We start from the raw sequence: 21,558 nt of genomic DNA on the forward strand, positions 1-21,558 counted from the left end.
ATCATCTCTAGGTCCATCCATGTTGCTGCAAATGGCATTATTTCATTCTTTTTTATGGCTGAGTAATATTCCATTGTGTATATATACCACACCTTCTTTATCCATTCATCTGTCAATGAATGGACATTTAGGTTGCTTCCACGTCTTGGCTATTGTAAATAGTGTTGCTATGAACACTGAGGTGCATGTATCTTTTCGAATTAGAGTTTTCTCCGGATACATGCCTAGGAGGTTTACTGTTCTGAACTGCTAGCAACCAGACAACAGTCACTTCTTTAGCTAAAAGATTCCTAGAACCTTAAACACAAACACAACCATACCTCTATGGTTACAGAACAGATATAGAGTCTAGAGCAGGAGTTGGCCACGTCTTTCTATAAAGGGTCAGAGAATAAATATTTTAGGCTTTGCAGGCTGTATGGTCTCTGTTGGAACTACTCAGCTCTGCTGCTGTAGTATGAAATCAGCCATAGACCATGCAATAATGAATGGGAATGGCTGTGTTCTGATAAAACTTTAGTGTGGACACTGAAATCTGAACTTCATATAATTTTCACGTCATGAAATATTTTTTTTTAAATTTCCAACCATTTACAAATGTAATAACCACGTATTGCTCACAGGCCTTATGAAAAGAGACTGCAGGCCAGATCTGGCTCGTAGACTGATGCTTGCTGACTCTGGTCTAGACAGAAAATTGGAATTTCCAATCATTCTTCATTCTGAAGGTACTCTGTAAAATTGATTTTCCTTCTCGTCTCATTGTGATTCTGAAATCACACTAGTAAAATTGATAAATGAAAAAACAAACAAACAAACAAGAGAAATCAATCAACCATCACAGCATTCTCAACCAAAACATCCGGGCTGGGAATGAGCTGGTTGTGAGCTCTGCCTGACTCACGGACAACACACCACAAGGCCGCATCTTGCTCAATGCAAAATATATGGCCTGCCGAAGGCTAGCATTCCAGTGATATTTTCAAAATCACCCAGTGTGAACAATCTCCTTGTTTAGTCTTCGCAATTTTATATCATTCAAAGGTTGGGCCAGGGGAGGGGGGTGAAGGGGAGCTGGAAAATGTCCCAGTTTCTGAAATCCAGTTGTCCTCTGCCCTCCAACACACATTAATCCATTTCTTATTCTCCAGAAAGGATACGTCTAGTGGGTTTCTTGAAAACACATTAATGTATTGATGAGGTAGGTCCTCTTGGCCTTCCAGTACATGCCCTATCTTCCTACAAACTTATTACTATTTAAAACCAATGAGTATTGATAGATTGGGAGTTTGGGATTGACATATACACACTGCCATGTTTAAAATAGAAACCAACAAGGACCTACTGTATAGCACAGGGAACTCTGCTCAATATTCCATAATAACCTAAATGGGAAAAGAATTTGAAAGACAGATACATGTATATGTATAACTGAATCACGCTGCTGTACACCTGAAACTAACACAACACTGTTAAATCAACTATATCCCAATATAAAATAAAAAACTTTTTTAAATAAAAAAAAATGAAATAAGAAAGAGAAAAAAATAAAGTAAAACCAATGAGTATTTTCACACTCACATGGAAGAGTGAAACACAGACCCAGAAAAAGTGGGTTCTAAACTCGGTTGTGAATGCAGCATATATGTGAAGGGGATGAGCTTGCCAGATAAACTACAGGACGCCCAGTTAAATCTGAATTTCAGAAGAACAACAAATCATTTTTTAGTATAAAAGTGTGTCCCATGCAATAACTGGGCATCCTATAATTTTAGTTGCCAAATGTGATAACTCTAGTGGAGGCTAGAGAAAAAAGGAACTAGGCTGGAGTGGTAGGCATTTATTAGGGAAAAGCAAGAATTTGTTATAGGTGTGGGAGGGGCATTCATTATGAAAGAGTTACCCACCAAAGACTGGGAACCCCAGTTTCCTGTTCTGGTTATCCTTCTCACCCCAAGTGGTTTTCAGAATCCTTAAAGTCAGGGTGCAAGGTGGGGCCTTTACATTGCAATGTGTACTGAGTTAAAAAAACAGTGCTTCCTGGGGGAGTCCTGAGGGCTGATGGACTGTTCTGCATCCTGAGTGTGCTGGCAGTTACACAAATCTACATGTTACAAAATTCAGAGATGTGTACGTCAAAAAGGTCATTTTGCTCTATGTTAATTATTATTATTATTTTTTTAAGGAGTGATTTCAGTTGTTACTTCTTACAGAGAATTTGCGAGTTGATCCAGCATGCTGGATAAGGAACGGATTTAAGTAGCAATTCTGACTCTAACCTGAGACTATGGTTTTCTTATAGGGTCCCCATCCAGAGGGCCCTCGATGGGCTTCTGGCAGGTCCCCCACCAATTTCCCCAACAGACCTAAACATACCTACATCTGACTTAGCCTCAAGCTGTAACACTACTACCCTATCACCTCCACATACTACTGGCTTTACAATTAAATAAAAATGCTGTGAAAGGCAGAAGTGGGAAACTGGCGGCCCAAGGTGGGGGTAGGGGGGCGGTCAGGGGTGAGGAATGAATCCAGCCCACACACTGTATTAAAATCTCACTGTGTTTGGTTTGGCCCACACAGTGTTTCAATGGTTATGAACATATAAATATCAACAGACTTCCTTCAAAAGCTGGATTTCCAGATGCCTTGAAGAATAGAAGATCTCGGACTTATATTCCCACAAAGTACCCATCAGCTGGAGTTGAGTGCTGCCTGCCCTCTGGGGAACCCACCCTCTCCGGTCACCACAATCCCACAAGCTCAGCCACCACGTCAACCTGCCACCTGTGCACAACTGAGTTTTTAACGCCCAGTATAAGGCACTCAGCAGGGTGTCTGGCCCATGGGAAGCTCTCAGAAACTGGGAGACCCTTCCTCCCTCCCCCTAAAAGAAAGCTACAGGATCAAGTTACCATCTTTGACTTGCTTTCTGAGCCCTGGGGTGCCCTGCCTCCCTACAGGGGAGATGTTCCCCTCCTGTTCCCCCCACCACTGCTAAGCCATTCTGCTTCCAGCTTTTCTCTGTGGACCCAGGCTCAGCGCAGATGGAGAGCTGGAATCCTCCAGAGGCAGTGATATGTCAAGATTGAGAGCGATGATGGCAGGAAGGGGAGAGAGAGGAGGGTAACTGAGCAATTACTTTTACCTTCGCCTCCTCTGTGTTGTCAGGGCCAATGCTTTCTCTTCGTCGTGGCCATCAGATCCAACGCTGGTGGGATGGACATCTGTCATTCTCAGTCCCGTGTGAATAAGGATGGGGAGTGATCAGGCAGCCAAAGTCTCGTTTCTAGTAGCTGGTAGCATTAGAGAGCACATTCTACAGCCAGCCTCCAGGACCTGCCCTGCCTTCTGACCCATCCCCACACACCTATCCCAGCTATTGTTAAATATCCTTTGGGTTTTGCTGCGAGTTTTATTTGATGACCAGCACTAAATTCTGAACATGTATGCTCAGACTCCACTGTTCATGAACAAGGCTGCCTATATACCACCTGGAAAAGAAACATGGGCACTCAGATGATGGGCTCATCACTATCTATAGTGTGTTTTTGCTTCCTGGATAAGCAGTATTTCTTTTCAAGGCCATTCACATTAGCTTCAAGCTTTCCAGATCTTTTTTTTTAAACTGATCATTTTTTTCCCCAGCTTTAAGGTATGATTGACAAATAAAAATTGTATATATATACAGTGTACAACATGATGTTTTGATATGCATTGTGAAATAATTATCACAATCAAGCTAATTCACATATCCATCACCTCACACAGTTACCATTTTTGTGTGTTTAATGATAACACATGAGATCTACTCTCTTAGCAGATTTCAAGTATATAATACATGATTATTAACCACAGTCACCATGCTGTACATTCGGTTTTCAGAACTTATTCAACTTAAAACTGGAAGTTATACAAGATCTTTGATCAACATCGCCCCCTTTCCCCCACTTCCCAGCCTCTAATACCCATCACTCTCCTCTGTTACTATAAGTTTAATGGTTTTTTTTTAGATTCCACATATAAGTGAGATTATAGGTATTTATCTTTCTGTGTCTGGCTTTTTTCACTTAGCAGAATGCCCTCCAGGGTCCAACCATGTTGTCACAAACGGCAGGATTTCCTTCTTTTTAAAGGCTAAATAATATTCCACTCTGTATGTACCACCTTTTCTTTATCCAATCATCTGTCAATGGACACTTAGGTTGTTTTCATCTCTTGGCTACTGTGAATAGTTATGCTGTAATGAACATGGGAGTGCAGCTATCTCTCCAAGATAGTGATTTTATTTCCTTCGGATGTATACCCAGAAGTGGGATTGCTGGATCACATGGCAGTTCTATTTTGAATTTCTTGAGGAACCGCTACACTCTTTTCCACTTTTCAGATCTTATATGTCTCACAGTCCCACTGGGGCAAGGAAATTTTCGAACCATTTCCCAACCCACTAGAGGCAGCAAGTATCATCAACCCAAGCTGACAAGTCAGGACATAGAAACTCTGTTTAAGATGAACCAGGAGGGACTTCCCTGGCGGTCCAGTGGTTAGGACTCTGCACTTCCAGTGCAGGGGGCACAGGTTCGATCCCTGGTCAGGGAACTAAGATCCCACATGCTGCACGGAACGGCAATAAATAAATAAATAAATAAATAAATAAATAAATAATCTACTACTCACAATAAAGATTATCCTCAACCATACTGTTTAAAAAAAAAAAAAAAAAAGAGAGATGAACCAGGAGCCCGGGGGGAGCCTCTGGATTGACCCCATGCCTCTCGGCCAAAAAGGTACCTCTCCCAGATCCCGGCTTCTCTATCCATCACACAAGGACATGCATCTATCACAGCTGCCCCAATCCTGAAGCCCCACGCGGTATTTATTGGTCTCAAAAATTGTTTGCACTATTACTCAAACTCGGAGAAAGAGGATCCCCTGGCTACCACCAAGGGGTTAAGTTTTCAAGCATATGTTTTTCTCTTAAGAATAACGTTTTTTTTTATAACCCTCAAAGTTTTAAGTTTCAGCCCTGAACTAAAAAATAAAGTGAATCCTCAGATGACTGGTTATAATTTAGAAGGGGGAAAAAAAATCCCACCCACCTAGAATAGTAAGTAAATCGGTATAATGTAGCAAAGAAGTAAGGGCAGGTTTTACAAATGCCTTGAAGACATTTTGGAGGGCACAGACTGTCAAGAGCCTGGAAGCCCGCAGGGTAATGAAACAGGCTGCCAGAGGGGAAATGACGAGGGGGAAGATGTGTTCTGAGGTCTGGCTCACAGCCTTTGCATCTACAGCTAGGGCTTTTTACCTTGGGGGTGCGTGTGGCTTTTCGTTCCCCTTCCATTTTATGCGAGGGGAAGGGACCAGGTTCCCTATTCCTTTCTTCTAGCTAAGCTCAGAGGATGCTACAGGAGCACTGATACTAGAGTCAAAGACTAGCCCCGATGTATTTTTAATATATGTTCAAGCATTATGTACATAGGCTATAGGCCTGTCTCTGTCTGTCTCTCTGTGTATTTAATAATCTCCTTTTGTGGATTCTAATTCAACATGAGACTAATGGAAAAGACTGACATACCCATTAACCAAGGGCATATGTAGCTCCAACATGCTCCCCCACCCCCCCAAACCTCTGCTTCTGCCGGCATTTCCTGCCAGAAATAGGTCTCAGCTGTGCGGTATTCGCCCGAACCCACAGTGCTCAAGTGCAAACTTGCCTCTATGAAGCGCCCATGCTGGGCGGCCATCACCCAACAGTCTGTCCGTGTTCTCTTAGGTCTCATCCTGCACAGTGTGGCCTCTGTGCTTTGTGTTTTAGGACAAATAAGAGCCCGGGTGAAGCTGAATCCATTTGAATATGAAGGGCTGGTTCAAACAATGGATGCTACAATTAGGATGAGGAAGCCTGGAGGACATCTTGACAAGAATAAACTCCTCTTTGATGTGCCAGTGACAAGCCTGGCTTGTGCACACAGACTGGCTTAGGAGAATCACTAACCATCATTAAGTAAATGAACCTCACTTGCTGCTCATCCTGACCTCCTACTAGAGCTGCTCACGTGAGAAGCAGCTGCATTGAGAATCAGGCCTGAAGGCTGGAGAGGCTGCCACAAGACTTGATTGGCTGATCTGCTCTGGGACTTCTCCATCTATAGCATCATGATATGTAGCATGTATATTTCTCAAAGGGGCTCCCACTGTATTGCCGGATATCTGCTCTGTTGCATGACTTCTTGTCTCACTGAGGTGTCCCCTAAGGCCTCCCCAAGTGAATTTTATAGCCCATGGTTTTGATCAGCCAATCCCAATCCCAAGCATACCATTGAAACAGGTGTCTTCAATTTTACTTTATTTAAATAGATTAAAACAAGTACCCAGGACAAACAAGATCTCCTCTGGATTAGTCACTTGATGTAAGAGGAACACAACTATATCACTTTCAAACTGAGCTAGGTTTAGGCTCTCACTAATTAAGACTTGAATTTGGTCTTTCATTCCATTTCACCTCTTTAAAATATACACACTTCACAAACCCCTGGGCATGTCACAGTGGGCGTGTGCCACTTATGAAGACCCAGACCATCCTCTCCCTTTGCTACTGGTCTTCTACCACATCCCCACGGGTTTTCCACGTGTATTCCCCAGAACAGCAGCTGCAGCTGGGAAGAGCAAACCCTGGGAACTTGTTAGAAATGCAAATTCTCAGGCTCCAGCCCAGATCTACTAAATCAAACACTCTGGGAGTGGGACCCAGCAATCTGTGTGTTTAAGGAGCCCTCCAGGTGATGATGATCCTAACGCACTGACGTTTGAGAATCACAGTTCTACACCATTTCTGGCCAAAAGTCTATGCCCAATAGCAGTTGCTGCCATTATTAGAAGTCCTGAGCCCAGCTCGGTCTCCCTACATTGTCTATTTGAGGCTGATAACAAATCAAAATCATCTCAAACACCTGGGTAACACATGATGGCTCAATTTGCCTACCTTGCTCTTAAAGGTGCTTCTATGATAACAGGAATTTCCCACATCAAGCTGCTATCTTTTAAATTTTTCTGTTAATTTTGAGAGAGCAATCTCCTACCTAGATGTGAACTTGGAGTTACAATAATGTCAGTGGTTGCAAGGAGCTCATTTAATATAAAAAAGTATAGGGGGTACTTCCCTGGTGGCGCAGTGGTTAAGAATCCGCCTGCCAGTGCAGGGGACACGGGTTCGAGCCCTTGTCCGGGAAGATCCCACACACATGCCGCGGAGCAACTAGGCTCGTGCACCAAAACTACTGAGCTTGTGCTCTAGAGCCCGCGAGCCACAACTACTGAAGCCCGCGCGCCTAGAGGCCGTGCTCCACAATGAGAGAAGCCACCGCAATAAGAAGCCTGCCTACCACACCAAAGACCCTACGCAGCCAAAAATAAAAAATATAGGAAATATGCACTATTTTTCCAATGATCCAAACATTTGTACACCAAACTCATAAAGTCCTATTGAAACTGCACCCTGATTTTGTAACATTATGAAAGATCTCAGGGGAGCTGGTAGTACCACTTCACAGCATCCTTATGAAATCCAAACAAGTCCACGCATAAGGAAAGCACACAGTAATGTTCAAAGCTCTACCTACACGTGGAGGTCACGAAAGGTCAACCCGTTGGCCAAAAGGAATTTTGTTGTGTCCACGAATGTTTTAAAAGCTTTTAAGCTACTTGATGCTATTCTTTTTGAAACGGGAGATCTCACATTTTAAAAAGGAAGATTTCTGGCTTCTCTTGAGAATCAGTTGATGTGACAACATAGGACCCACGTTCTCACCTGGTATAAATTAACTGTACCTTCACTGAGAAGTGATATCTGCTCTCCAGGTCCTTACAATTTCCTACTCAATCCGTGTCAATCATTTATGTTACAGGCTGGCTCCCGGGTCCTTCTGGGTTTGCAACTCCTGTCGACTATAAACAATCCTTTTCATTGTTATTATTAGTATCCTCCTGCACTGCAAACTCTCAGGTGTTACTATACTCATGAAATTTCCCAGTTTGGCAATTCACCAGTTGAGGTGAAAAGAATTCATCTTTCACCCTTTGCGTCCATTTTCTCCATAAAGATGCATGAGTTATGATTTGTTGATTCACTTATTATAAACAGAAAACTTTTGTTGAGTGTTTTCTGTACCCCTGCTCTGAGTATTTCCCACGAAATCTCTCAAATAACCTTCACAACAATTCCATGAGGTGGGTATTATAATTATCTCCAACTTACAGATGAGGAAACCGAGGGCCAGCAAGGTCTCACAGATACTAATAGAAAAGCTGGGATGTGAGCCAAGGCTTTCGTACACCAGAATCCACGCTTGTTACTCACCAGACTGTGAGGTACTGACAGCCCTGGGGACCACCGTCTCCGTGCATCAATGCCATTTGCTGCCTCAGTCAATATCACACTACATGATGATCAACTCTTACTGCCAAGGAAGTTGATCAACATCCCCAAAAAGGATCAGTGATAAAATGTGGGTAGTTCAAAGGACCAATAGCAGTGGTCTGCAAAGCACTGGGTAACCCCAAAGAAATGCAGAGAAGCCTTCACTGAGCCCTGTTTTTCTTCTAAATATTAACAAATCATAACCCACAAGCCCCCCTGCTTGGTTTTTTAAATGATGACTGCTCTATTTCACAGGGCACTTGCCAGAGCAGCTGCTCTTTGTCCCAAGAGGCTAAAGCCTGATATACTCAGAGGTACAAATAAATGGTCAGAGAGGTGTATGGCCCTTGGGCATATTTGTGTAAGGCCTGCCTGGGCACTCCCAGACCTGGCAATGACACTGAATGGGCCCCCAGTGGCCCTTACCTCCTGAGCGGCCCTGCAGAGTCAGCTGGGGCAAACTCTTCCTCAGCACCAATGTCCTGAGCAAACCATTTTTTAAGCCTCAACTTGAACTTTTAGAAGCAGGGTACCATTTATGTGGAAGAAGATAACAAATGACTGGGATCTTCAATTCCCCAGCCCTTTACCAGCTGCCTGCCAGCGACAGAGGTTCATGTACAGGGATGGTCCCCCCAAGAATCACAGTTTTTGTTACTATAGGGCTTGGGCTTGGGTCTCTAGAACCCCTGAGGGATCCCTGACCTGGGAAGCTAGGCTGGATCACAGGCAAATGGCAGCCAGGACTTTTGTCCAAGCCATGCAGGCCAACCGAAGCGGCCTGAATCAAAGCGGGCTGATTGGCCTCCTTAGCCTTTGGTCCACACTCCAACCCTGGCACTCAAGGCCTTATTGCTCAGAGGCAAGAAGAACACTGAGAGATGAAGCCAAGGAAATGCCAAGAGTGTTTTTTTGTGGGTAAAAGGCAGAACCAGCCTAAGCCACCCACCTACATCCGGGCCTTCTCAGGACAGAGAATGGGGTCAGGTGGGAGCCATAGGCCACTATCTGTACCCTCTGGGGGAGAATTTTAAGAGGGCGAGGGGTCCAAAGTGAAATCCCCCAAAAGGCAGATTCCACAGAGTCACGGTTAGGCCCACATACCCGCAAGCTCACCGCTCTCCCCACCGCCAGCTCAGAAGGATCCTAGGGGCAGCTCCTGCCCCTAGCACAGCACCCCTCCAAGGCTAGATGTGCCACTAACACGAGGAATCAGGAGTCGGGAGAGAGATACAACCCTTCCACAACTCACTGTGTGAGCCCAGATGCCTCTGTATACTCGACTGTAAAGTGGAGACAATGAGACCTGCCCAGCACAGCTCAGAATTCAGGTATCACGTGCAGGTTTTTGTAAAGTGCTGTACAAATGCCAAAGATCGTTTTTATTATTCCACAGAGTCTGAGTTCTCATTAAGTGACAACATTCCCTAAAGAGCCAGTGTAGGTTGGATTGGCATCTCATATCTCAGCAAATTTCGACACACTCACGTATGTCCGTATTTTCTATGTCTCTGAGGGCTTTTGCCCACGATGACCTCTGAAACATTCAGTTATCTTCACCAGAGCCCAAGGAAGACTCTCTTCCTCTCGGATGTGCAGACATAACAACATCCTCCCCCCAAACTGGTTTCTATTGAGACACAGTGGTTTCTTCTCCAAGGGAATGTTACTCACTCGGTGAGAACTCCCATTGGGTATTTCCATGCACTGAAACCCAGCTTGGAAGACTCTCAAAAGGATGTGGCCTCCTGGTTTGTCTCAGCCTTTCCCGATGCTACTGAATCAGTCTGCTTCTCCCTCATCCGCTGACACAGAGGCTGCTGAACTACCCAGTGAGCTCATGGGAAGAGCACGAGATGCTGCCACCATCTTGTGGGGAGCCAATTCTGGCAGTGGTCACTAAAGGGGCTCCAGTGCCCTCCAGTGTGGGTTCTGATTCTGGCCTTGACACTTTCTGTTAAGGTCGGGCTCCTTAAAACATGGACAATATAGACGTTCCTCCCTCATCAGCTTATTACGATTAAATGGCATCATCTGTGTTCAAATGCACTTGAGTCTCCTTGCTGAGTTGGCGCCTTTGGCTACTGGCTTAACTCCTTCATGTGTTTCGCTTTCCCTTTCTTATACTAACTATTTCAAATAAATAATAAACAAACTAACAACAAACAAGTGAATAAACACCTTCTGCTCATTGGGAAGTTACTGTGTTATTTTACATTTTATTTTCAATCTTCAAGACTTGCTCAAACATCTCCTCTCTTGGAAAGTGCTCTACAACTCCTCCAGGTCAGCTTACCTGCTCCAGGTGTGTGCTCATTTGCATAAGTATTCCTGCTACTGAATAGTAATTGTTTATGTTAGACTATTAACAACTTAAGATTTTTTTTTTTTAAAGAACACACGTCACAAGAGCCCTGCTGAATAGAAAATGGTCAATAAATGGCAACTGTATTATTATGCCCTGAATGATTACCCACATTCATTCTGCTATAGAGGCATCTTGCTGTCTTCTAAAATTACAACTTTGGGAGAGTCCCTACGGATGGAAGGAGCACCTGGGAGTAGAGACACTTGTCAAGATGGATTTGCTCCTCTTTTGGCAGGAAGTAGGCTGAGATTCATCTTTTCTCATTGATTAGTCTCTGGACACAACTGGAAGATTCAATTAAAGCACTATAGTTTCTGAGTATTTCACTCCCTTGGGGGGAAAAAAAAATCCCACAGATGATCATGTGGCTAGTAGGTCACAGGACATCTGTCCCTTTTAGAACTTAAGTGTGCGAAGGGTAAAGTCTTCCCTCTGATGGCTGAAACTTGGGGACACTGACTTTTTGGTATCGCCAGTCCCTTCCGAGAGGCAACACTTTGTAAACACCTACTGCATGACTGGATGGATGGATCCTCCAGTCACATCTCTGCACCTGGTCTGAGGAGCTAGCGAAATTGACACTGGGCTGAGCTCTGGCCTTCAGTCGAGTAAAGGAAAGGATAAAGAAGGCTGTTCAGACTCTGTTTCAGAGATGTTGCCTCTCACCCTCACAGGACAAGGCAGCAGTGTAGACAGGAAATGGGGGCTCTAGCTCAAGACCATCTACTGGCCCCTGCATGCCAGGTCCTTCACCTGCACCGTATCTAAACCTTACAGCCAGCCCCTGAGGTAGAACTCATGAGCCCCCTTTACAGATGAAGGAACCAAGGTCCAGACTAAAGAGTACCCAAGAGCCTACAGATTAGAATCTCCATCTATCTGCTCTTCCTCTTGGAGAGGAGCCCAAGTTGGTGAAGAGATAAAGAATCATTCTCTTCCTCCTGGGGGAAAGCGGGGTGGCGGGGGTGATGAATTGGGAGATTGGGATTGACATATATACACTGATATGTATAAAATAGATAACGAATAACAAAAAACAAACAAAAAAAAAGAATCATTCTCTTCCTCCTTCACATCTCCAGAGAGACTTCAGGAGGGCTAGGCTCTGGCAGCAGCCTCGTGAGCTCTTGAGGGTCCCCTGAGAAACCTAGGAAGGTGGTAGAAAGAGGCAAGTTTGCAAAATTTGGAGAGTATGCATTAGACCAAAGCACGGCATAGAACTATTCACTGATGTGGTCACAAGCCCCTCCACCCCATCTCTCAATTCTCTCTCTCTTTCTGTCTGTCTGTCTGTCTGTCTCTCTCTCTCTCTCTCTCTCTCTCTCACATACACACACACACTTAATTCGCTGTTAGAAAGTCTGCACTAATAACAACAGATATATTCACTGAGGCCGAATCATTCATGAGAATCATCAACACCTTCCCAGGTACAGGACAAACTCAATTCCACAACTGAACAGGCATGAGAATTCCAGAAGACTGGCTAGATCTTTCTTGAAAGTCCATTTAGCCTCTGCTGGGATTACCCAGCCCCACTCGGAAAAGGGTGGCCCAAGTGTAAGCTGCTAGTGGCACCCCGTTCAGAAAGCAAGTCCTTTCATGAGGCTCAGCTGTTCCTCAGGCATCCAGTAAAGCTGGTCATGCAAAGGCAGAGAATGTGACAACTGTTGGAAACCTTCGGCGGCCTCCGATGGGAGCAACCGAACGTTCTCCGGAGCAGCCACTTCATGGACAGTAAAGCAGCCTATTATTCAGTTTATATAAAACACCCACCAGCTACATGGCACCGAGGACTGAATATCTCCATTCTTATCAAGTTCATGACATACTGGCCACACTGCTGGGCCACTAACTCTAGAAACCGTAAACAACCTCACTAACCATCAAAATACACATACTCAGAGGGAAAGGGACAGAAAAAAAAAAAAAGCCTTCCTGAGTTCTGAGGACCAAGTTCAAAGATTGCCCAATAGGCAAAAAAGCCATAGCATTCAACAGTGCCAACAAATGTCTCTCTTGCTTCAGCTGTAAAGTCTCCAAGACATTTTAAGATTTGAGGACTTTGATAAAGAGGATCTCAGAGCCACAGAGACCACATCAAACGCTTCTTTAAAAAAGAAGAGTCTGTATGCATTTCCCAGTGAAGGATCCGTCCAAAGGATTTTAAAAACACTTTAATATACTTTGCTTCCAAAACATTACACACCATTTCTCCAACAAGTTTATATGTGTTTCCAGGGAGCTCCTGGACCAAAAAGAAAAAAAAACAGTACTTAGGTAAAAGAATGTCTGGCGATTCTTTTATGCCAATATGTTAAGAGACCTTCTCTTCTAATTGCTATTATTTCATATAGCAGCAGTAATCATTCCCTCATCTGAAAAGGAAATATATAATCCAGCTGTGGTGGCTCCAGTAAAAATACCACATCTGTGGATCATTGGCAACACTGTGGCAGGATTGCTCAAATTTAGGCAGCTTTCAAGCTCTTTTATACCCAAGATGCACATGGGTACACTTTTCTGAGAGTGCACATAAACTTTGCCAAAACTGGTTGCTCCTTTGTATGCTGAAAATAGGTTTTCAGATGATCCACACCTAGAAGAAGGAGGCTCTCTTGGAATATTATTTCCAGGACCCAGTTGTTCTAAGAAGTCCCCAGACCACCCCACCCCCCTCCCCAGGGTGGTGGCTTGCTACAGTGCCCTTGTCAATATCAAACAGAACAGGGAAAATGAACACTCCCGGTTCCAGGGAAGAGGTTCTACCGCGTGGCTGGCAGTGGAGCTGATTGCTGGTTTTCCACTTAGCACACCAACAGCTTCCGCAGAGTGGACGGCAGCCACCGTTCTGGTGACCGTTCCCGCCATTCTCCAGTGTCTGAAGTCAGAGTATTACTGAGCACTGGGTGGTAATATTCCAGGAATCCCCTCCCCCCGAACCCCACCCCTCATGCTCCTGTTTAGTCTTTCCCTAAAGCCCAGTAGCAAGCATCTTATTTCTAAGCCAATCTTCCACATTCAAATCCCCAGCCCAAAGCGCGCCCTGGGGCTTTCCATCTACAGACCATAAAGGAAAAAGCAGTGTAGCTGAGCCTTGACAGACTTTTATCCCCAAAACACATGTCCTGCGGCTACTGTGCTGGAATGTCCACGGCCCCGAAGCACTCGGGGTCCTCTTCCGTCCCAGACAATAGAGCAAGAAAATAAAATGAAAGTGGACTTACTGCTATGGCTTGCAGCCTTTCCTTGTGCAATTCCGCCTCTGCCATCCTGGAGAAGGGCACACAGGGAGGGAAGGAAGAAAGAAAAAACACACGCTGTAGTCACCCAAGGAAATTGATGGACACCCCGGGGGGACTTTGCTAGAAACCCAGGGAGAGCCGAGGGGCGTCCGGGGATCCGCTTCGGAGGTGGCGGGCAGAGCTGTGTGCGCGGCTGGCTCGCCCGGCTCAGCCTCTGGCCCCCGCCCGCCCGGCCGCCTGGCTGCGCCCCAGCGCCGCCGCTCCCTGCATCTCCCCGCCGCCGGCCGCGCCAGTCGGGGACGTGGGCCACTGGCAGCAGCCGGGAGGGCGCGCTCGCCCAGCGCTCGTCCTCCGCCCTGACGTCTCCGCGCCTCGCTCCGCCCCTGGGGTGTGGGGGACCCGCGGCCGCAGCCCCGGGCTGCTCTAAGCGGGCGGGAGACACCGGGGCTGCAGCCGCGGGGAGTGGGGAGGCCCCCAAGGCGCGGCCGGGCAGCGCGCGGGCGGGCTGGCACCCGGGGCGCACCGGGAGCCGCTAGGGCGCACGGTTGGTGCGCCCAGGTGGACACGTGCTCACTGGGGACGTGCAGACGCCAGCTCAGGGGCCTCTGGCAGAAAGCGGGGCCCCAGCACGTCCTGCCTTCTATCTCGTGCCAAACGCTTAGACTCCACACGGGGACATTTCCAACTGCCTCACCCACATGCCTTAAATGGCAGGATCCTCAGCGGTCAAGTTGGCCAAGGGCAGGGTGTAGCTCAACACAGGCCATCCCTCTGTGAGGCCAAATGTGGGTTAGAAAGACAACCGAGAGTTTGTAGTTATAGGTGCTCGGCTAGGCTGGGCTTGATCACTTATTAGCTGTGAAGCCCTGGGCAAGTCACTTAACCACTCTGAACCTCAGTTTCCTCATCTGAAAAATGGAGTGTCTGTCAGTGCTGAATGAGATAAAGTAGGCGTATAAAGGTGCTCTGTAAAGGGCAATCTGTTCTGAACATTATCCTGTGACATTCTGGGCTGAAACTCTGAGAATCTTTACTTCTGTACTCAGTCTCTGAAAGGAAAAGTAGGATCTGGTCACCAAAACACTTCACCTCTTCTTTACTGAAACAGGCGGCAGTTCTAAAGTGCATCTTTTATGCCAGGCCCTGGGCTGGAAATGAGAGATAGATAAGATCCAGTCCAAAAGGAAACAAAAAGCTAAAAACAAAATACGTCTTACCTCCAGGAGGGGGCTGCTAGAATTCCCAACACTCATAAGCAAACTTTCCTCCATAAAATGAAATAAACATGGGGGAAAAAAACCAATGTGACCTCTTTTCATCCTTGATGACTCTATAAATGCAAGACTTAAGAAGACATTTTGAAAGGTAGGCACATCAAATTTCTCCAAATCACCTCTTTTCTGGGCAAATTCTTGCAATTTCTACTAAATCACCTTTTCAGCATTCAGAGAGGTTTCACCTGTCACTTGAAGAGCAATTACTACTCTGCCCGAAGACTGAAGCGGTCACCAAAACAGTTTCACTGATTGATTGTTTTCTCTTTCTTTTCATAACAGGCGTAGGTGGAGCTGTTTGTATCGTAAATCCAAGCCAGCACCAGATTTGACATCCCCCTCCAGTATATCCGGAACTTCTGCTTTCTGGCTAAGACCCATCACTTTCTTCAAACGGTTCATTTTCTCTTCACTTCCAGTGCCAGCTCCAGAGGACAAGTGTTTTGAGGGGTGTTAGCTCACAAATAAACAAAGCTTTTAGTACTTCGGCAGAGTGACTGCGTACCCAACAAGAGTAGAGAATACAAGATGAGCGAAGTGAGACCAGAGAGGTGGAAAGACTCAGCCAGAGTCATGGAGCTAGGATTTCAACTTAGATCAGACCCTCCAGAGCTCATGTGTATAACCACCAGGCACCAGGCTCGGCCAGTAATATGAAGGAGGGGCAGCCCCCAGTGATGAATAAGTGGTCCTTTCCCCTCCAGTTACACAGATATTAAAAAGGAATTAGAAGAGCACAGCAATGTGAATGCACTTAGTGTCACTGAACTGCATACTTAAAATGGTTAAAATGGTAAATTTTATGTTATGTATATTTTACTATGATAAATTTTTAAAAGGCATGATGGAAGGTGAGATGGAGTGGAAGACGGGCTTAGGCATCTTTTGGAAGTGACCAGTTGGAAAGCTTTGAATCTCAAGATAGAAGAATCAGGATTGGGGACACATACCTGGGTGTCATCTACATCGTGGTTATAGCTAAAGAAAGAATGGCCAGGGTAAGAAAACAGAACGAGAAGAGGAGAAAGCCCAGGAAAGGAGGCTGAGGAAGTATCATCTGAAGATTAGAAGGAAAAATCAAGAGGGATGTTTCTACGAAAAGCCACAACAGGAGGAAAGGGTTTTTCAACAGAGTCAAGTGGTTTGGAGAGGTCAAGAAAGATGCAGACTAAGAGGCCTGGGCAGCCAGGAAGCCGTGGGTGACACAGAGAGCTGTGTGTGTGTGTGGGTGAGCCTGTAAGCAATTACACAGACTTGAATGAGTGAGACGTGGGGAAGGAACATCCTTGAGTAAAAACCACTCCTTTCAGATGTTTGGATGTGAAAGATGAAGGTGGTGGGGGGAACAGGAAGGTGGTCTATGGGAAGCAGAGTCAAGTTGAAGGGTTGTTAGATCAGGGGAGACTTGAATGTTTCAGGGCCAAAGGGAATTAGGCATGAGGCAAGTGAGACCAAAGACACAGTCCAAAGGGAAGATAAGTATTAGGTCTCAGATTAGACCAGAGGGCATCCAGATGAGCACTGGTGGCCAAGTTAGGCTTGGAAAGATGGGGAAATGAAGTAGGACAGAAGATGGAACGGGTAAAGATGAAGTCATTTTATTTGAAAGAGAGAGAAGTTGAGGGAGTGTATATTGGAAGCCTAGTTTTCCCAGCTGACGGAAGGGCCATTGGTTGAGACTGATGGGGTGTGGGAGGGGACTTCAGAAAAATAGAAATGGTTTGTAAAGAAACTGTGAGAAATGGGAACAATTAAGACACATTTCCCAGTCAGTAGTATGCATCAGAATCTCCTGGGTCACATTTCTCTGAATACATGTACAAAATTAAATATCTATGGGGTGAGGTAAAAGTTAGGGATGGATTTAGAACCATCGTACTAACTGGGCTTACTAGGAGTAGACAGAAGACTTATGACCAATTTACTTCCTCAGTGGCTTTTAACCGCCTGAGACCCAAGATATACAGGGCTCCTGTTTACTCCGTGTTGACGATTGTCAAAGCAGGGATGGCCAAAAGTCAAAGGAGAGAAGAAATTCAGAATGCTGGACCCTGGGGATTTGTCCAGGGGGAAATGTAGCAGAATCTTCCACATTTTTTTTCTGGCTGCCCCATTTGTGCAGCCCTTTCCATCTTTGGGGAATTCCCATATTACGAGCCATTGTGAGATTCAGAGCTACTTCCCATCATGCAAGCCGGGAAATGCCAGACACTTGTTTCCCAGGTCCTCAGAAGCTATGACATGGCATGCAATCTGGGCTTAGTTAGCCATGTGCACTGGCCAAGGACCTTGAAGACACAGCATTAGAGAACTCTTTCAGGCTGGTTGCTCATCTTTGGTCCTGCCCATTGCTCAAGCCTCCTTCTCTAGCCTTCTCAGCTATTCTGCCAGCTACGTAATACACTTTCGATTCATGCCTTCTCTGCTCCTAGCAACTAGAATCAGTTTCTGCTGCTTGTGACTAAGAACCCTAAGTGAAACAGGAAGGCACGTGAAGAGCAGAGAGAAAACATTTTCTCCTCTTCCAATACTTCTCCCCTCAAAGCTCTAAATTTTAGCATTTTGAAATCATCTAACCCATTACAAACACAGACACTTATAACCCAAATTATGCCATTTCTTTCATAAACTTTTATTGTATAACTATTCTATACTAGACATTAGGCTATGGCTTGGTATTACAAAGAATTCATAGTCTAGTGCTAATATTGGTGACTTTTTGCCCTCCACACATTTGAAATCTCAAAAGATCTATTACAATGGGTGCATAATGTGTGTAACAAATCACTAGTTCTTGCCGGGACAGTAAACCGTGTTGCATAAGCACTACCCGTATTGTCTAACGGTTTTTCTGATAGATGCTGTATTGCACAGCATTATATTGAGAGAATACAGAATGCTAGATTTGCGAAATAGATGTTTTGGTAATAAAAATTGCAGAATCTATTTTAGGGTGTGAGTCCTTTGAGAACCACAGATGATCACAGCCTACTCCCCTGTGGGGAAAACGGGAGCTCTGTAAACTGAGAGGGAAATGACTTGCCAAGACCCATTGAGTGAGTAAAAGTTAAAGTCTTGCTGAACAGAACCTAAGCGTGTGAAACTTCAGAGTAACCTGAAGCTTTCCATTAACAAAAGTAATTTTAAAAGGATGCCAGGTCCTCCAAAATGTTTGTATTTGTATCATCTCTCTTTTGCCTAGGATCTTTTAGAATACATGGTCATTAAAAACATATGTGATGGCTGCACAGGATCAAAAGGAGGGGTACAGTGCTTGGAGCCCTTTTGGCTCCTGTGGTTGTGAACAACTTGGGAAAGTTGATGGGATTTCAAGTATGTGATGTTTTTCTCAATGGGATTCAAATGATAGATCCATAGAGAGAGTCCCCATGGTGCAAGAGAGTGAAAGAAGTTAGAAAACAGGGTGCCAGTGTGGGAAATAAACTAAGCTGGATGTCACTTAAGGTATAGATTGACTAAGCTCTCTACATAGAAGATTCAAAAAGAGCAACTAGAAATCCATCTAAAAATGAATGGTCCAATTTCTATCTGACGGCCTCATTTTCTCTTGGCTAGCCTTGGCAATGTCAGTTGATCAACACTGTGAATTGCTGGAAGAAACCAGGGGCTATAAGGAGAGCATACAGGAATTGGATCTGGATGGTTAGGGGTCATTCTACATTCACCTTGCTGGGTTATTCAGATGTTGATAAGAATTTTGAAAAGTGGGACTAGGTGGTGGGAGGTGGGCATGACACAGAGAAAAGGCATGAGCTGTAAAGACAAGTTAGAATCCCAGCCCTCAGACTCACCAACTGCACAAACTTGAATTCCTTTAGCTCAATTTCCTCATCCTTAATGGGGGATAACAACTCTAACCTCATAAGGATATTGCAAGAAATCAAGATAACAGATGGAAAATGCTTGAGAGTGACCATAGTAGGTGCTCCAAAAATGGCAGGTCCTAATTATACAACCCAATTACTCCTTCATTAAAACTGTCATAGACCAAATCAAGTGAGTGACTTGATTGTACCTACCCTTTTATGTAGGCTTTTTTTTTTTTTTTTGCAATGTAGGCTTTTTCTTTTAAGAAAAGGGGTGAACTATCAATATTCTTTAAGTTTTCCACATTAGTAGGTACTTCTCTTTTTTCATCTTTTAAAAGGGAGGATTCTGCCCTGTGTCATTTATTGTCCAGAAATTTCATTACCAGACTCCCCCTTTAATGATTCATAGACACCTACAGCCTTATCTTTTGGAGTAAGTCAATTTAATGATTATAAATAGGAAGGAATGAGAAGGGAATGCTTAAGAGGACATAGATTAAGTCCTAGGAAAAGATGGAAAGAAAAGCTTAATTGTGGAGTGTTTTGGAAGAGAGCTACATGCCCACATATTAAAGGTGCTCCTTGGTAGAGTTGATTCAAGGTTTGGGTGTGAATTAGCTATAAAGTGGAAAAGTCTTTGGGAAGGCCAGTCTGGTTATCTGATGCTGGTAGACACAATCAGGTCACTGGCTTCCCAGAGAGCTTAGGGGCCAGTCTAGTTTGCCTTAGTACAATGACCATGAAGTGCCCCGTCAGCTTGGAATCCCTTTTTGCAGTGGGACCATCAACACTTTCATTGTTAGCCATGATTCAATCATGCCGCACACATCCTGCAAGTCAGCACTGCTAACAAGAGAGAGATTTCCTGTGGGTTTGGCAGTGCAGGGACAGTAGCCTATCAGTTAAATCCTGTGTGCCCTCCTGGTTGGGGAATGAATAATGAAACTGGGAAAGCCTAGCTTCAGCTCCTACGACCTATGGACGCTGAGCCCTTCTGATGCCCTTTGGCATGTTCAGGGTTTCAATCCTGCATGCCCACCCATTGCCCACCCTCCATACACTCATACACTGGCAAAATGGATCCAACTTGTGTTTGGCCCCTTGGAGCTGGTCTCACTGAGAGGTAATAGCCAGTCAATCTCAAAAATTGCTCCTTACTAAGAGCAGTATGGAGGTTCCTTAAAAAACTAAAAATAGAGTTACCATATGATCCAGCAATCCCACTCCTGGGCATATACCCAGAAAAGATGAAAACTTTAATTAGAAAAGATACATGTATCCTAATGTTCACAGCAAAACAATTTACAGTAGCCAAGACTTGGAAGCAACTGAAGTATCCATCAACAGATGAATGGATAAAAAAGATATGGTGTACATATACAATGGAATATTACTCAGCCATAAAAAAAGAATGAAATAATGCCATTTGCAGCAACATGGATGGACCTAGAGATTATCATACTAAGTGAAGTAAGTCAGACAGATCTATATCATATGATATCAGTTACGTGTGCATTCTAAAAAAAAGATACAATGAACTTACTTACAAAATAGAAATAGACTCACAGACATAGAAAACAAATTTATGGTTACCAAAGGGGAAAGGGGGGAAGGAGGATAAATTAGGAGTTTGGGATTAACAGATACACACTACTATATATAAAGTAGATAAACGACAAGGACCTACTGTATAGCACAGGGAACTATACTCAATATCTTGTAGTAACCTATAGTGGAAAAGAATATGAAAAAGAATAAATATATCTGAACCACTTTGCTGTACCCCTGAAACACAACATTGTAAATCAATTATACTTCAGTAAAAAAAAAATGAATGGGATGTACAGGTTGTCACTCCTATTTGAACTCATAAAAGCTACTCTCATTCTCCAATGGAATATTACTCAGCCATAAAGAGGAACAAAGCTCTGACATCTGCTACAATGTGGAAGAACCCTGAGGACATGATGCCTATTGAGAGAAAACAGTCACAAAGGTCACATTTTCTTGATTCCGTTTATATGAAATGTCCACGGAAGGCAAATCCATGGACACAGAAGTAATCTGGTATTCTCAGGGGAAGAGGAGGGGACATGGAGACTGACTGATTAGTGGGACAGTGTCTCCTTTGGGGCGATAAGGATGTGCTGGAACCAGACAGAGGTGGTGCTTGCGCAACACTGTGAATGTGATAAATGCCACCGAATTGTTCCCTTAAAAACAAAACAATATTTAACAATAAAAAACCTACACCAAAAAAAATTTCTCCTTACCAAATGTAACCCTCCCAGCTGGGGCCTCATGGACAGACAACCTTTCCTCAAAGCAGCTCAAGATAGAGTGGAAAGAGCACCAGACAAAATCTCAACCCTAGGTCCTAATCCTAACTCTGCCACTTACTGTGTGACCTCAGACAAGCAAC

General features: G+C 44.5%; 1 protein-coding gene across 6 annotated transcripts in view; it reads right to left on the reverse strand.

The window, feature by feature from the left end:
• The window catches only part of PALM2AKAP2 (PALM2 and AKAP2 fusion), a 503,536-nt gene that overhangs the window by 338,744 nt on the left and 143,234 nt on the right, over positions 1–21,558 (reverse strand). For all 6 annotated transcript variants that reach the window (XM_082469108.1, XM_082469107.1, XM_082469112.1 and 3 more), the window contains one exon: positions 14,015–14,060. In XM_082469108.1, coding sequence (XP_082325234.1) covers positions 14,015–14,059 — 45 coding nt within the window. In that variant the 5' untranslated portion in view covers position 14,060. Of the gene's footprint in view, positions 1–14,014; positions 14,061–21,558 lie in introns of those variants that run through there.

This window comes from Balaenoptera physalus (genome assembly GCF_965194825.1).
Source record: "Balaenoptera physalus genome assembly, chromosome: 7".
In the NCBI taxonomy this organism is placed as follows: domain Eukaryota; kingdom Metazoa; phylum Chordata; class Mammalia; order Artiodactyla; family Balaenopteridae; genus Balaenoptera; species Balaenoptera physalus.